Source organism: Brachyistius frenatus, unplaced genomic scaffold (assembly GCF_029030835.1).
Source record: "Brachyistius frenatus isolate BFR_SWC_R1_liver_20210118 unplaced genomic scaffold, ASM2903083v1 Contig_53, whole genome shotgun sequence".
Lineage (NCBI taxonomy): Eukaryota > Metazoa > Chordata > Actinopteri > Embiotocidae > Brachyistius > Brachyistius frenatus.
The window spans coordinates 1,618,979-1,636,473 of NW_027210652.1; the positions used below are offsets into that span (position 1 = coordinate 1,618,979).

General features: G+C 42.3%; 2 protein-coding genes across 2 annotated transcripts; both read left to right on the forward strand.

Moving 5' to 3' along the window:
• The first annotated feature begins 1,179 nt into the window (after positions 1-1,179).
• On the forward strand, positions 1,180-7,991 carry notum2 (notum pectinacetylesterase 2). Its single transcript, XM_069705066.1, has 12 exons — positions 1,180-1,290; positions 1,390-1,714; positions 1,835-1,887; positions 2,497-2,592; positions 2,705-2,765; positions 3,811-3,929; positions 4,031-4,133; positions 4,518-4,706; positions 4,875-4,975; positions 5,827-5,974; positions 6,101-6,148; positions 6,649-7,991. Exons 2-12 carry the CDS (start codon positions 1,392-1,394, stop codon positions 6,950-6,952), a joined length of 1,545 nt encoding a protein of 514 aa, XP_069561167.1. The 5' UTR covers positions 1,180-1,290; positions 1,390-1,391; the 3' UTR covers positions 6,953-7,991.
• Positions 7,992-8,851: 860 nt separating this feature from the next.
• rps15a (ribosomal protein S15a) lies at positions 8,852-12,678 on the forward strand. Its single transcript, XM_069704958.1, has 5 exons — positions 8,852-8,872; positions 9,669-9,806; positions 10,081-10,160; positions 10,408-10,493; positions 12,538-12,678. The coding sequence occupies exons 2-5, from the start codon at positions 9,674-9,676 to the stop codon at positions 12,629-12,631; spliced, it is 393 nt and encodes a 130-aa protein (XP_069561059.1). The 5' UTR covers positions 8,852-8,872; positions 9,669-9,673; the 3' UTR covers positions 12,632-12,678.
• Positions 12,679-17,495: the final 4,817 nt, after the last annotated feature.

The following is a 17,495-nucleotide window of genomic DNA, read 5'->3' on the forward strand; positions in this document are numbered from 1 at the left end:
GTTACGTTTTGTATCCCGCACTGGGTTAAGGTTAAGAAAAGTTCTCATGCGATGCATCACGATGGAGCTAAAGCGAAGAGTATCATCTGCATAGAGACTTGTTTGATAATTATGCCGGGATATTACAAATCTTGTTCCATAGGAGTTGGTCAAATTTCATATTCTGCAGTCAGATTTTTCCACGATGTGCAACTGAGACTAATATTTCAAAGTTGTAGCCTCACAGCAAACTACCTTGAAGAGCATGTAGATCATAGCAGCAGGCCCGTATTAAAATCTGAAAATCCTAATTAGATTCTCACTTTCATTTCATTATTGCTGTATCACTTTGTAGTTTTGCGTTTTCATTCAAGGCAAGTAAACTTTAATTTTAAGACGTGTTACAATGGCTTCTTCTCTATAATGCAATAATGGTAAACATATTAAATTAGGTCAAAAAGTACAGCTAACTATATATATGTAACTGGAAAAGTTTTGTTTTTGTTTTGAAATAGACAAAAAAAAATCGAACTCCTCTACTTGTTATGTCATGACTAGTCTCTAGTAGATTAACACAGAGGCTGTTGTAAATTTCTAATGATGTCATTACTCGTAATACAGAAACTTGTGTAAGAAATTCTGTGAACATACTTAATGCGCCACAACCAACAAGACTGTCCACCACCTGTGCCCCGAGAGTGTCCGTTAAATTGTTGACCATGCGGGAACCTTACGGTACCACTCATTCCCGTGTCAGAGAGGGTTTGAGGTGTTTGCTCCAATGACCTCCGGGTCACATTCCACGCAACGCGGCTACGCAGTCATGCTGACCATGTAGACGTTTAAATCAAAAGAACTGGCAATCAGAGGTGGACGGTGGGAGGGAGGAGAAGAGAGAGGAAGGGGAGCTCGTTGTTTGTGCCACGGTCAGCTGGGAAAGTGCTCGGAGGTGGGTGTGTGCAAAGACTTCTGTGGAAGAGATGCGTGTGTTATCTTTTCTCCTCGCCACTGGCCTTCCAGTACCTCCCCTCGCGGTGTGTCGTCAGCAGTTTATCTCACGGCCTGGCGGGAGCTGGAGGAGAAAACGGGAGGAAATCTGATCCTTATGGTGGCACTATAAAGCTCCTCGCTGATTTGCAGGCTTCATCAAAACCTGGTCAAGGCTTCATCACTACTCATGACTGGCATCCTCCGCTCACACCTGGTCACCGTGCTCTGAACATCTCACGCTCTCCTCCAGCAGCACCGGCTATCTGCCCGACCTCTGGGGTGCCTCAGCAGCAATCTTCAAAGCTCAATCTTCTCAGAAAGGTAACTTTGTTTCCAGGTTGTGATGGTTTGAAGATGAAAATCTGATCCTGGTAACGGTGATTTTTTTTTCATGCCTGATTTAACCTCCTGCTGCTGCAGATATGAAGCTACTGGGCCAGGTTGCTTTCTTGCTTCTGCTCGGGGGAATCTGGTGTCAGAACAACCGTAATGCTAAAGCCGGTGGCAAGTCCCCAAAGAAGTCCGGTGGGATCCAAGGAGGTGATGTTGGCCAGTCTCCCCCTGCGGCTGATGTTACTCCTGGAAGCACCAGAGGCACTGGAGGTACCGGAGGCGCTGGAGGCGCCGCTGAATCAGGAACGGAGGGAGCTGCAGCAGCTCGAGCAGCTGCGCAGCAGACAGAAGAAATGAGGCTGCACTTCCTCAAGAACACCAAAGTTACATGTAATGATGGAACAGCTGCTGGGTGAGATGTTTTTCCATTTGTTTGCTGTTTGCTGTTTCATTTACTGATTTTTGGAATCTTTGGGTTCATACAGCTGCTTTTTCTTCACCATCTCATTCCTGTTTATTTACGGTTCCACAGGTTTTACCTAAAGGAGTTCAGAGGAAACCGCCGATGGCTGTTATTTCTGGAAGGTGAGTATTTAAAAACCCAACTGGTTCATTTGGTCCCCAAAGGTCAGATTGTTTTGGCGTGACGTCCCCGTTGGAATTTTGATGGGGATGTCATCTTGTTCTGTCATCTTGTTCTGTCATCTTGTTCTGTCATCTTGTTCTGTCATCTTGTTCTGTCATCTTGTTCTGTCATCTTGTTCTGTCATCTTGTTCTGTCATCTTGTTCTGTCATCTTGTGTGTTTCTCCTTTTTTGGCTGCTGCCTGTCACTTCAGTAGATTCAGGATGGAGGAGATTTGATGTGAAATGTCATCCGGCTCGACTTGGATGTCTGATCTTAAAGCATCAAAGACGAAGTGCCTCAGAATTTTTTCCAAACATTTCACCCGTCTGAGGTGACACATGAAATAACAGATAAATCAATGAAAATCAACGATCAGTTGCTGACAGTAAATGAAAGGAGTCCTTCATCTATTTTGTTAAACTATGGGTGAATATACTGTCCTGTTACTCAACCAGGCTACAGCTGCATTCATTTCTCCCTCCATTCTTCACAAGCCTCTATGACGGGCTAACAAGGGTGTCCCTCTCTCGGATGTGAATGTCTAATATTAGTCTCTATTATTGTTAGGCGGCTGGTGCTGCTACAGCAAAGAGACCTGCGATTCCAGGTACCAAAATATCCCCCGACTGATGAGCTCAACGGGGTGGCCCCAAACTAAAAGAGGTAGGTCAGCCGTTGTAGAACGCACGTCATCATGTTCCCGTAGATTTGCCTTTTTTTTGTGTGAGAGAGACCAGAGGACATCTGTCTTAATCAGTGATCACTTGTTTTACAGGAAGTGGAATATTGTCTTCGCAGGCGGAGGAAAACCCACACTGGCACAATGCAAACATCGTGTGAGTACCTGTGTTGTTGTGTGTTGCGTTATTATTGTGCACTTCTGAAAGCGTCGTGTGCAGACGGGCATCATGATTTGTGAGAGCAGGACTTCCGTGCTGAAGCTACACAGTTCGGTAGAAATTTAAATGTGATCTTATCATAATAAAACAAAAAAACATTTTTGTTTTACCACATGTGGGAAGCAGGGCGAAGTGTAACCATAGAAACACATGTTATTGCAAAGTTCCTACAGTAAACATGTGTTGGCAAATAGTTGCATCTCTCAGCCCAGTATCACACCGAAGCGTGCAACACACCAAACAGTCCACTAGAGAACGCTGTTACAGTTTTAAAGAAGTAAAAAAGTTCTCACGTCCACGTAATGAGGGTGGAGGTGGATGGCTGGATCGAACACCAGACATTCACGCGGGAGACACACAGTGTTTGAGCCCAAGCGAAAGCAAAGAAGATTTCTATAAAAAAAAAATAAAAGTAGTTTTTGCTAACTCTTATCACGTGGTTTTGTTATCCGAATCGTTACCATGTTTGTTTTCCCAAAATCTAACCATACTGGGTTTTTTTTTACGCCGAGGCAAAATATAACCTGACGCGCTGCCCTCTAGTGGACGGGCGTGTGTATTGCACGTTTTGGCACAATATCGGGTTGCATATTTGGAAATCCAGCAGACCCACCTGTTTTAATACAGCCGGAAATCACATCGATGAGAGTCAATCAAAACAGTGAAGGTTGTAAAACCGAGACAAAGACTGAAGATAAGTTAAAAAAAAAAAAAAAAAAGCTCCACAGAGAACAGGATGTGGATTCACTCAAGTTTATTAGTGCAACTTAAAAGTGGGCCGATTGTGAAAGACTGTGTTATAGTCTTTTTGTGAGTGATATTTTTTACATTTTCATTTTCCTATGCAAACGTTTACTCTGCAAAACTATACTCTGTAATCAGAACAGAGGCTTATGAGTTTCTGGTAGGTGACAGAGGAAGCCAGCTGCAGCCTCAGTTGAATCTTTATTCCACCAAATGTGATGGTTTTCTTTTCTCGCAGATTCATCCCGTATTGTTCCAGTGATGTGTGGAGCGGCACTGGGCCCTCCCCGCCTCCGCCCCCGCCTCCAAGGCCACGACCAGGAAGAGACAAAGAAAGAGATAGAAACACAAACGCGAGTACGTTGGTTTTTTTCCCCATTATCACGTTGACATATCAAAAATCATCCCTCTAAATTTTCTCGTCTCACCTACCGATCATTTGATGTCTTTCTCATCAGCTGGGTACGCCTTCATGGGATCCCTGATCATCCGTGAGGTCATCAAAGATCTCATCCCCAAAGGAATCAAGCAGGCCAAGGTTGTCATGCTGTCTGGCACCAGGTGAGTTTGTTGTATTGCTCGTGCTCGGATGGTGACCGAGCCGCCATCCTCTGCACCACCTGGTCCATCTCCATGCCCGACATGCAACAGAAGAAGCCCTATTTCGGGTGCATCCTCTTGTCAACAATAAAGATGTTTACAGTCAACTGCGATCAGTGACATAATGTTTATTAAAGGGTCTTGCCCTGTAATGGTGAACATTCCTCCCAGGTTAGCAACATGGTTATTGAGACACCCACGAGCCCTAAAACAGGATCTGCTGTCTGAATGTGAAGCTGCTAAATGTTCCCTGCTAATAGCAACCGAACAAAACTACAGATCTCAAAGCCAGACTATCTGTTGATTTCCTTGCCCCTCCTCCCCGCCCTCCTCCCCCCCTTGCAGCGCTGGGGGGACAGGTGTGTTGCTGAACATGGAGAGGGTAGCCAGCCAGCTAGCGCAGCTCGGTGCGGAGGCTCAGGTCCGAGGCCTGGTGGACTCCGGCTGGTTTCTGGAGAGTAAACAGCAGAGACCACCGAACTGCCCCGAGACCGTCTCCTGCTCACCTGAAGATGCAATCAAGATAGGACTCAGGTAGAAACACACACTCGTCCTGCAGCCTTTACATAGTTGATGTTCAGTCACTTTCAATTTGTCCAGATGTTTGAAAAAAAAAAAAAAAAAAAAAAGGTGTCTGTTGTCTTTTATTCTAATCATGAATATGTGTTTATTTTATGTCTGAACCTCGTGTTGTTTTCTCAGGCTCTGGAATGGGGTTGTGCCCGATAGATGTCGGCAGCTCTACAAGAGAGGGGAGGAATGGCAGTGCTTCTTTGGTCACAAACTATATTCTACTTTGACCTGTGAGTGCTGCCTGCTGCCTTCGTTTATCACGCTGATGGAATAACATGCCTTATAACGTGCTTTCAAAAGTAACGTTGTACGGTTTTTTTTATTCATTTATTTTAACTTTAGAGATGCGATTAAGAGAGGAACATCTCTTGGAATTAAAATTCTAACAAAGATATAAAATATACAATCTATCACCGCAGTACTGCCTGAAAACTGTAGCTGGCAAATCAAAATTCAAGACACTTTCCTCAAACTGAGAGCTGATCCTGATGACTGTGTCAAACTAACATGTAAACTTGATGGCCTCCACACGTGAGATTTGACATTTGCTGACTTTAGATAAATAAGACCAGTGTGGAGAGAGCAACATGCTGAGCCGGAGGATTTTCTACAAACAAATGAATAAACTTCTTTGGTCTTTTGACGGCAGGCTGTAAACTGACATGATCACCTTAATGAGTTCACAAACAGTTTCCAGCAGACACAGAACATGAATACAGACTTTAAGTCGTGTTTCAGGGCAGCGAATGAATGTAAATCCTCCATTTTTGGTCTCCGCCAACTCCTGAGATAAAATATCCATCCTAGAATCGCAGCAGAGTGTAACACACACGTCAGTCCGCTAGAAATACGCTTTGTGTCGCCTAGAAAACTACACGCATGTGTGACCGGCCTGTTAAGTAGGTCACATGACTAAGTAGAAACAGGAAACCGGTGTTTTAATCCGAGATAAAGAAATTCAATGTGGATCTGTCGATTGTTATCGTTCAGTTTGTCACTCTGAGCGAATCCGTCCACGTTACGTCTCGTTGTCTGACCCACTGATCGGAGCATCCTTTTAAACTCTCGGTTTTCCCCGCAGCTCCTCTGTTTGTCGTGCAGTGGCTGTTTGACGAGGAGCAGCTGAGGGTGGAGAACATCTACATGGGACGACACAGTCTGTCCGAGGAGCAGTGGCACTACATCCAGAACCTGGGCTTGGAGCTCAAGAACTCCCTGAGAGACGTCACGTAAGTTTCCGACAGCGACAGTCCAACTCGTGACTGTAGATCCGGTCCTGACACGCGTTAGGTGATAAAAATGGAAGCTGGATTTGAACCCCTACCAGACATAAGTGCTGTCTGTGTGTGTTTCAGGGCTGTGTTCGCTCCATCCTGCCTCTCCCACACGGTGATTACCAAAAGGTAAGACGGGTGGTTTGAGCCCTGCGGTGTCACGCCTGCCGCCCTTCGTTTTTATTCCTGCCAGGAGTCATCTCTTCGTAGTGAGCTCACGCTGCCGTTTATGTTCGCTTGTTCATCATGCCGCATTCTTCATGTCACCAAATGTCATTTCACACTTTCCCTGACCCCCCCGTTGCCCCGTGGACGCGCTCATTCTTTCGCTGCACACATTAGTGCAGTATTACCTGGGTTTACATGGTCAGGCTGAGTTAGGTGAATTTATGGAGAGTCTTTATGGGAAAAGCTTCAGCATTTCATTTTGTAGTTGCAGTCCTATTACGTAACACTCGCTGCACCAAAATAATGAGCCAGAAGGAGCCAAAGCAAATTTGCAAACCATTGTTTTACGTGTTCCTTCGATTTCTGACAATCCTCTCATTCACTTTTATTTTCTTTCTTAAACTTTGCCTTTTTTTTTTTTATTTCTAATTCATAACTTCTCCGTCTTTTTGTTCTTCTAGCAACTGGTTGAGTTTCCAGGTTCGAGGCACCTCTCTGCCGCGGGCGCTGCAGTGCTGGGACAGGAGTCTGGAGGCAACGCGCAACAACAGGACCCCCGCTAAAGGTTGTCCTTTCCACCTGGTGGACACCTGCCAGTGGCCCCAGTGTAACCCCACATGCCCAGCCTTGGTGGACCAGGCCACCCAGCAGGAGCTTACCCTGCTCCAGATGCTGGTAGCCATGGGCCTTGACCTCCAGAAGCTGGGCCTGGATCCCCAGGGAGATGCAGATTCTCTGGCCAGCATGGTCAGCAATGGTGGCTAAATGTAAAAACAGAGGGGGGATTAGGAGATAGCCTAGCAGAGGCTTCGTAGATGAAAAAAAAAATGTGTTGAAAATTTGATGTAACCATAGAAATACTGCAGAAATCTGGTTACTACGTCTTGTGCTGCTCAGCATCCCATTATGCTCCACATGTCTGTTATATTTTGTGACTTGGCTGGTGGGTCTGTCACTGCGTCTGGGTTTGAGTGGTTGAGAGCGCCCTCTACTGGACACCAGAGGAAAGAGCTGCAGGTTTAAACCACAGGTGGGGTCAAAGAGCTTTGAGTTTTATGACTGGACATCACCTCCCTACGACACACTTCATCCTGATCGCTCTGCAGGAACATTTAACATCAGAGTTTTACTGAAAAGAGGCACAAACATTTCACTTAGACGAGAAAAATTTTACATTCGCACACCATATAGTGTTTTGGCATTTAAATTGGCTTCGAATAGAGTTTCATTTTATACTCTTTCATAGCACAGGCATTATCAAACTTTGAGTATTCTGATTTTTACATAAAATTATACAAGTCAACAAACTGAACCAGGAAAAAAAATACACAAGAAGCTGCGTTCACACTGACTCAATTATGTTTTTGCACACACAGTTCCAAAGATACTGATTATCATTGTGACTTTAGCTCCTGATGCTCTGCTAACTTATATATATTACATAATATCTGTATACGTTTTCTATGCATGCGAGACAAAAGTGTGATTAGTTATTGACATATTTCTGTGTCGGCCAGCAGCCACTTGTTGACATGTGAAAACTTCACTATAAAGAAAGACGCTGTGGTTATTCACTGCTCAGTTATGATAATCTATACCTGTAGTGACACACATTTACACAGTACAAACTATTTGTGTTGCAGTCCTTCATTGTTGTCAGAAACGTGCTTTCTTTCAAGAATGCCGTGCTAGTTTTGGCCGAACATTTACAGAAGTTACTGTGACTTTATGTTTTGATTTCATTTAGTACTGTGATAACTGAGCTGTTGCACAAAACAGGAAATAAAATATGAATTTGCTCTGACGGTGTGCACTCTGAATTCTTTCATTTCACTCTTTTTATATGATCATATCGCCTCTATGTCATATCGCCTTTAACAATATCGCCTTTAACAATTTTTTAAAGATAGATTGCACAAATGTATTATTATTATTATTTATTTATCACTCCCTTGTTAGTGAATGTGAGACTGGTGGAAACTAACAGGATGTGACGAGCAACAAATACAGAGTGATGAACCTGTGATATTTCCAGGGCTTTTCTCTTTACTAAACAACCAGGGCAGTACAGTGAGTAGTTTTTGACAAATTTGAAACCCTCATCTGCAATAATACCATAATAAATTGCCTTTTAAAACAAATCCCCCGAAAATAATCAAATCCTTCATGTTTTACACAAAAAAAACTGGTTGGTGCATAAACAAAGAAATTTATGCCAAAAACTAAATCCTTCTCCAAATTGTTGAACTGTGTACGAACAAACAAACCTGAAGGTTAAATGCTCTCTCGAAGATATACCTTCCTTAAATTATACCTTAATGCAAAGTCATATATTTACTAAAGAAACTAAATTTGATTTTAATTTAAGGACACTTGACTACAAAATTAATACTTTTATTGTATGGGCTGGTAAAACCTTGTTTTGAGAGAAAAAAAACACCGACTCTGTCATAATATATAAAACACCTGTCTTAAAAAAAACCGTTGATAATTTAACCACAATTACCGAGTTGCTTTGGTAAAAGTGAAAATGTTCTCCGTGTCGATTTATTCGGGGGGAAAAACGAAAACGAATAATTTGGCCGCTGGTGTGAATCATCTCGGCTTTAAAACATCTTTGATTTTGGTCCCATAATGCACTGCGGTTTTTTTTCTACTTCCTCTTTCCGCCATATTGCAGAACCGGTAAGATGTCTCTCTTCCACTGTCATCTTTAATCCTTAAAGTATCTAAAGCATCTGACTGTTAAATATTCCATCCAACGTCTCATCTTGAAGCCAAAGTGCGCAGTAAAGGTTCTGGATGATTATGGCCTCGATCAGCGCGACGTTGTAATCACATTTGTCCGGTAAAGCTGTCCTCCATCAGTCCCTCTGGCGGGCCCGGGACGCCGCTGCGCTCAGGTCGCCCTGACGGCGGTTCGCTTCCACTTAAATGTGTTTTCGTATTAAACCCGTAGGACACGTGAGCTGTCCTCACGTGTCCGTGTCCAACACGTCTCGTACTCGGTCGTCGGTGTTCGTGACTTTTAACTGGACGTCTTTTCATCGCCGTGTAGTCGGCTAAGCTAGTTAGCTGCTGTCCGTGAAGGACCACGCTTCGGCGGGAGGCTCCGGTTCGTGTCGTCGGTGTCACGGGAACAAAAAGATCCGTGATCAACGACCGGTCCAGCTTTTTGTCCGTTATGTGGGGTTTTTCCTGCCGAAGTTTCCGGTTAAAATCCGCCGGAGGCGGAAGATGCTGCGACTTGATCGTTGTTGTCCAACAAAGAAGCTTTTTACACTTTAATTCTCTTAAAGTTAAATATTTATATTTCACACGTTTCTACTAAAGAAGAAAACTCAAAGTCTTCTCGGTGAATATCGTGTGACGACTCCTCGCTCGTATTTGAGTGTAAATGAAGACCAGCTGATGTTGTTGTTTGTTGGTTGTTTGTTTGTTTGTTGTTTATTGTTTTTGTTTGTTGTGGATCTGTCTGCAGGCATCATGGTGCGCATGAACGTTCTCGCGGATGCCCTGAAAAGCATCAACAATGCCGAGAAGCGAGGGAAACGCCAGGTCCTCATCCGGCCCTGCTCCAAGGTGATTGTGCGCTTCCTAACCGTCATGATGAAGCACGGTGAGTCTCTTCATCCATTCATTCACTCATTCACTCATTCACTCACTGTTGACATGTCTCCGCTCTGTGATTGTCCCCTCTTGGACCTCTATGCTGTCCTTTTCTCTCTCTGCTCTCTGAGCCCGGTTCTTTGTTCTGCTACGAGGACTTTAACGTGTGAAATCGTCTGAACGTTGAATTGAACATTGTGAATGTTCTGCTGTTGAACGCCCGTCTCGTTGTGGATTCGACCCGCTTAAGAACCGTTTTAATATTTCTTCCCCGTCGTCCGCAGGTTACATTGGTGAGTTTGAGATCATCGACGACCACAGAGCCGGAAAAATTGTTGTCAATCTCACAGGCAGGCTGAACAAGGTAAAAGGTTCTTGCTGTGTCGCTGCTTTTTGAGATGGTTTCAGTTGAAATGCTCCGTAAATGTTTGTGGCATCGAGTTCAAGTACAAAAAGGAAAAGCTTCTTCTCCAAAACACCTCCGGAAACACATTTGAAGTGTTACTTCGAGTATGGCAGTATAATAATGATGTTTAACATGCACTCGTGTCTTCTTCCTGGTGTGTGAACGTGGCGTTAACTTGTCTTTTCTTTATTTTGTAATCTTTCAGTGCGGCGTGATCAGCCCACGTTTTGACCTCCAGCTCAAAGATCTGGAGAAGTGGCAGAACAACCTGCTGCCTTCAAGACAGTTCGGGTGAGAAAACGAAATATGAAACATCACGGTTAACGGACGCTGCGGAGTTTGACATGAAGTCTTTGTGATCTGCAGTAGTTTGAAATGATGCTTGCTGTGCGGCGTCGTGTTGAGAAAACATTTAATTATTGTGTGCTGGTTTTGAATACTCAAACTTTTTTCTTTTTTTTCTGCAACCATCAGTTTTTGGGATGTTTAAAAAAGGACATTTTAGTGGTATTATTAAATTGGTATTATTAAATTGGACTGTTGGAGACGAGGGTCTGTTGATGCTGGTTAGAAAAGACCCTCGATTGGTTTTCACTGAAAAAATTAAGACGTTTAGTGCTTTTAAGATACAGAAATATATCAGATTAAAGCTAAAAAAATTGGAGAGAAAACAACCTTTCACCAACATGACACGTTATAGTGACTTTCCATTAATTTGTTTAGATAGAATAACTTTAATTTCCTGTAATCTGAGGAGGATGAACTTCATAAAGTATAAAAAGTCTTGCAATGTGTTTGTTTTGAGGTTTTTTTGTGTTGGAGATCAGATGTGAACTTAGTTGAACTTTGAGTGTAATTGTACAGAAATGATTTGATCATGTGTGAACACGTCACTCGGACGTTGATTTATTTATTTATATCCGGTTTGTCTGATTTTACCAGGTGACACTGAACTGAACACGCCGAGTTGTGTTTTTAGTTGTAGAGAAAACGTAGTTCAGTAAATTAAATTGTACTCGATAGACGCAAGTTTGATCATTTTCTCTTTGTTTATTCTCTTTGTTTATTGATGCCGTCCAGTATCCTGATTCATTTATCGATCCATATCTACACATCATATCTGTTTGAGGCCTTCACTTTGAATGACCAGCGTTTTGTTGAGATTTGGTTTTGAATCTAAATTGATTTCAGAAATGCCACAAATGGACTTTACTACTTGATGGCGTTGATTTGATGATTAGATTGACAAACGGTTTAAAAGCTTATCTCGGGTGCATTTCGCATTTAATGACTTCATTTGATTTCCGGGACAAAGGTGAAGAATTTAATGAACACGACAGCAGAGAGGAGCGTTGAACCGCCGGACACGCAAAATATAATGATGATAATGATAAACCTTAATTGTAGAGCAGCAAGATAATTACATGGTGTTTCACATAAAAACAAGATATGAAGGAACATTTAGAAATATAGAGAAGAAATTAAATGAATAAGAACAGAAAAAACTCAACTGAAGAAACATTTGACAATTTATTGACTATCATCTGCTTCATTGTTTTCGTATCAAGTTAATGCAGCTAACTTTTAATTTTACAACTTAAATTGAACTTTTTCTCACATTTTAGAAAGTGATGCTCATTCAAAGTTGAAATTTTACATAAATAGTGTGCCTCATGTTTATTTTTTTATTGAATCGTATGGAGGCATGAAGGATGGAAACCTCGATCAGATCGGGAGATCAGTTAAATATTTCCACCCCGTCGTTGGTTTCGTGCATCAAACAGTTTTTTTGTTTGATTTTGTGTTTAAGTTGAAGCTCTGTTATTGTTGCGTGTGATTTGTTTTTGGTTTTCTGACCTCATTATGAAGCCGTTCCCTCTCATGTCGGCTCCCTGATGCTGTTTGGAGTCGAGCAGCTTGCGGAGGTGTTCGACTCTTTATTTGTGATAAATATAATCACGTCCACGATGACCTGCAGACGAAGAGCGTCGCCCGGCGAGTCGGCTCTCTTCCTCTGCAGGAGAAATTGGCTTCACGCAGCCGCCGAGTGTAAAATGGGAGGACATAAAATAGATTCTCATTGCAGTTATGACTTTATAAAAAAAATAATAAAGGGCCCATTCTTCTTAAATGGAGCAGAATTAAATGGTTGAGTGTGACGGTATTTTAATGTCTTTTAGCCAGAGAGTTTTCAACGTGCCGTTTTTGTTCTGGATGTTTTTTTTGTGTCTCAGTCGTTCTATCTGCACCACTTTATATTATCCTGGTCTACGTGAAACACGTGAATCTGCTGTACACCTGATTTCAGCTGATGCGTTTTGTTTTTCCTCTCCAGATACATCGTGCTGACCACCTCAGCTGGCATCATGGACCACGAAGAGGCCAGACGGAAACACACAGGAGGCAAAATCCTTGGATTCTTTTTCTAAGATGTAAAGAACTGCAAATAAAAAAACAAAAAAACCAACCAGGAGAACGGTGTCAGTCTGCTGTGACTTATTTCATACAGAAGGAGTGACTTAAAAAAGAAAAAACAATCCAGATTTTGTGAAGAGTTCATGGAACATTTCATGGAAGACAACTGCTGATACTTAATTAGAAATGACAAAACATTAAAAGTACACCGACTAGATGAGCAACAAATATTTATCCATTCATCTTCACCAAACTGTGATGAACTAAAAAAAATGAGCATCTAAAATACATTAGAAAAAGGAAGGAAAAAAAATAACAATGAAAACATAATTTGCAGGTCAGAAAAACGGGATGTTGTTAATGTGCCAACACGATAAAAAGGAAAAGTTTGTTTCTATCGATTGATTGTTGAACTGTGAGCGTGAAAAGATGAGAAGTGATAATAGGAGTTGGTTAAGGTGCAATCTTTCCTGTTTATTCTCCTTTACAAGTAAGAAAATGACACCATCCATTTTCTTTTTCTCCCCTTTTGGTCAAAGCTCTTAATGAGTTGTTGAACTGAAAGTGAAAATATGTCGGCTGAAGTTGAGGGACTCCTAAAAAGCTCCCTGTTGATGCAGGAACCCACAACACAAACACTCCAAGTAAAAAGCTTCCTTTTTGTTTGTTTTGTTTTCCTGCCCTTTTGCAATCATTTCACCGGCGTGCCCTTTTTCCGGGGGTCCTCGGTGTATTTGGTCCCGTGCCCGACCTGCGAGCGGGGCCGCCGACCTCACATTAGACTCCAAGAGGGAAAAGGTAACCGCCTCGCTAATGCGGCGGCTCGACCCGAGTGCTCTATAAGAGCACACAAACCGACGGCCTCCCTCCTGGATTCACAGCACTTAAACTCCGTCTTGTAAAAAGGAAAGAAAAAAAAACAAAACCCTGGCTGCTCCAGTTTTAAAGGTCGGGGCTGAAGATTACAGCTTTAAAGATCTGCTTGCAGGGAGCGATTTGACATGAAAACATCGGCGCTGGAAGCCAGAAATGAACCGATTACTCAGAGCTTTGGTAAATGTTTGGTAGAACTTTTGAAGCCACGTATCCGTTAACAGACTGAAAGAGGCAGAAGATAATTCACCAAGTCTGAGCAGATTAAAGGCTTCATGGTGCAGATTTGGATTCTGTCAAGTCGCCCTCGCACCCACGTTTACTGTCGTCTTTTTTTTTTACGTTTAACTTTAATAAAGCCTGAAAAACAATCTCAGAAAGAGCACTTTACCTGAAATACTGTCGGACCCCGGGGAGGGATCCTGCCTTTAAAAACTCATTTCTGCTGAGCTTCCAATAGTTCCATTTGCATAACCTTTCAAGGGGATAAAAAGCTATATACTTAAATATCTTTGGGCTCATCTAGATCAGTCTGTAACCCAGTCTTAAAATACAGGTCTGAAATGAAATACGGATGTAATTACCAACGAAGTTCCAGCAGAAAGAAAGAGTCCGAATCTGTTTTGATTGATCCATTTAAAGTATTTCTAATATGCAGTGAATGAGATTCCACAGTTAACCACAAGTTTAACTTACAAAAAACCTAATTTAAACTCATACAGACGTCTTAAAAACACAAACTGCTGCAAGGCCTGACAGATTCAACAGAGTGGATTATACATGAGGATTATAAAACTCATAAACCCTGTTGTTACAGGTTAATGTCCCGAGCTTCAAACTATAGATTCAGACGTGATATATAATAAAATATTCAGCATGTGTTGTTTTTTGTGGTCTTCATGTGCTGTGAAATAAAATTTTAGGCTGTAAAATTATGTTGCATTCAAGAGCAACTGGGAAGTAAGAAAGTTCCCGACCTCCGAGAACTGGGAGAGAAAGAAGGAGCTCGGTGACGTAGGTTTGACGTCACTTCATATATTCGTTGTTAAAGGAAGAGAAGTGTTTTGACTGGTTCAATACTTGACGTCCCGATCTGCATTTTGTCCCTTTGTTGGTTAATAACGGATGATGACGAGCTGGTTTGTTACTTTTCTGTATTTTTCAGCAGAAATAGAGCTGATTTTTCAGAAGCGAGGTGCTTTAACACACGTTTTATTGTTTGACTTTAAGATTTCAATGTTTTTAATATATATGCATGTCTTAAAAAGGCTTGTTTAAAGAAAGAAAGAAAGAAAAGGTTAAATTCCTGCTGGTTTCTGCTGACCCGTCGGACCTCCTTCACAGAAACTATAGAAACATTTTGGGAATCAGCTTGCTGGATTATTTTAGTATAATTTAGTTGAGTTTCTCAGCTGTATAAATGTCTACTTGTGTTTTTTTATGTCTGTTTTTGCACACAGAGAACAAGTTACAACCGGAGTCAAATTCCTTCTGTGTTAACATATCTGGCCAATAACGCTGATTCTGATTCTCATTCTATTCGGCTTCACTATTTTCCCACCACTAGTTAATTTAACGATATTTCACACTGCTGATGAACCCGTTTCATCTCCTCAGAGCGTCTGCAGCTGAGAAGCATCGTTCAAACAAACGCAGTGCAGAAAAAGCCGCCATTTAAGAAGTTAAAGGGGCTCGAGGAGGAAATCACCTGCAGCTCGAGTTCCTCCGAAGCTCTCCGTGTTGCTGCGCGCCGACAGAGTCTGCTTGAAGACATGTCACCGTACATCTGGGGGCCGCGGTGCCTCCGACATGCTTCTCCCGTCTTCACCGTATGTCAGCTGGATCCCTGAGATGTCCCCGAAGAAATAGAAGACATTAATACGGAAAGATGAAGTCTGCTGTTCGGCCTGCTTTGACAGAGAGAGCCTCGAGGCGGAGCGGGTCACGTCTTTTTGAGCCTCTGATTAATGTGAGATTTAAAATACGGAGTTTATGGAAGCATGATGACACACGTATGTATTGATTATTTTCTTTGGCATACAGTAATAAACATGGCTAACGCATTTCAGCCTACTGACCAACAGAAAGTCACAAGATCAACAGTTGTGTTGAAAAAAAAAAGTTCATTCCATAAAAATTATTGACTTTTTTTTTGGTAAGATATTTGAAGAACCAAATATTTTATCCTGTTTGAAACAACGTCTTCAAAAAAGTGCTCAACACCACAAGGAAAATGTAATTTAGGGAGAATATCAGGAGACGTCTTCTGGTCTCTGACATGCTCCATGAATCATTAAACATCTTCAAATCTTCCAGCAGCGTTTCATCTGGATTCAGACGTCTCCGCTCCATCTCCACTTCATCATGATCCTCATTCCCTCTTTTGAACCGCTCCTCGGCGGGTCATTATTCTGTTCAATCAAACGGTCCGACTTTTAACTTTTGGTCGGACGGCGTCGCGTTGTGCAGAATTCAGGAGTCGGCCGAAAGTTCTGCGATGACATTTTGGACGAGTATCTACATGTGGGAGGTTTTGTTTACAGTGGAATTATTTATTAGGAGATCTGTTCTTGCCGAAGGCCTTAGAAAGCTCTTTAGATCTTAATATGATGAAACCACACACTTCAATATCAAAGAGATCAGCAGCCGCCGGATGTCAAAGGTTTAAAGAAGCCTTAATTCTAACTTCATGGATATGAAGGAGTGATAAATGGAGAGAAGTAGCCCATCAGTTCGTAAACTGCCGCTCTGAAGACTGAAGTTCGGTTTTTCGGCCGTCGCCATCTTGTTATTTTGAAGTGACCATATTTGGAAGAGCTGAAGGGGGAAACAAAGTAAATCTGACCCGAGCACATGACGCCCATCCACCAATCGTGGAAACCTGACTGCACCACAGGCCTGTCAATCACATAGACACGCCCCCTCCCCCCCAAAAATACCACTTTTTGACCCCTAATATCAAATTAATGATGGAATTAATGTCAGATGGACCACCAGAAAAACTCATAAGAAAGAATGACTTTAACGAATGACACCATCATGACTTGTGGAAAAAAATGTATTGACCTTGTATTTCATGAGAGAAGTTGAATGTGAGTCTATGGAGCCGGAGTGTTTTGTTGGACCGGACCCCTAGTGGCACTCGGTGGTATTGCAGCTTATGCCACTTTTCACTTTGTCCTCCTTTCTCAGACCTGGAAGCTTCGTCCACTTTTATACGTTTTTTTCTTCAGCAATGAGAAAAAGAGACGTCCACGTCCACACTGTAGCTCCGAGTTTGAAGCGTTGTTGACGTCGTTGCCTTGAAAATGCGCATCTACGAATTTGGTGTATGGAGGAGTTGTTTGGTTGTTTAGTTTTAATATCAACGGTACATTTCCACCTCCAAACAAATGTGCAGTGATACTATGGGAGCTTCAGTGGTGGTGAATGAAGCCAGCTCAATCCCCAGTTGGACCGCTAGCTCACTACCCAAATTGGCAATTTAGATGTTTTTTCTTTATTGTCGGTTTGTTTTGTTATTGGGAATGACCCTTTAATGACCCCAGAGTGGTTCATTTCACAGCAGAATGAATAAATTATTGAATTTCTACTGAGTTTTAGTCTGGTAAAAAAAAAAAAAAAAAAAAACAGGGCAAGAATTCAAAAGGTCAACATTTTCTCAGTGTTCGACGAAGTTTTTTTTTCTTTTCTGTCCACATTGGTTTTCAGTCTGTACATTTTGCAGCCTCGAGCATCTCTGTGACCTGGGCTGAGGAAAGGAGAGCACTGTGCTGTAAATTCTTGGCGTGTAGAAAGCATTTTACAGTGGACGCAGAAGTCCTCGTGCAAATATCACATTTATCACGACGGAAAACTGAGAGACGAACCATTGGAGTCTGGAAACTTATGAGCTGCTTGCTATGGCATCACTTCCCACCTGCGCTGCGGGTGATAGATGGTGTCACTGTGTCTAATACCTGCTGCTTCTCTGCCTCCTTTGTACTCTCAGTTCCCCCCTCTGAC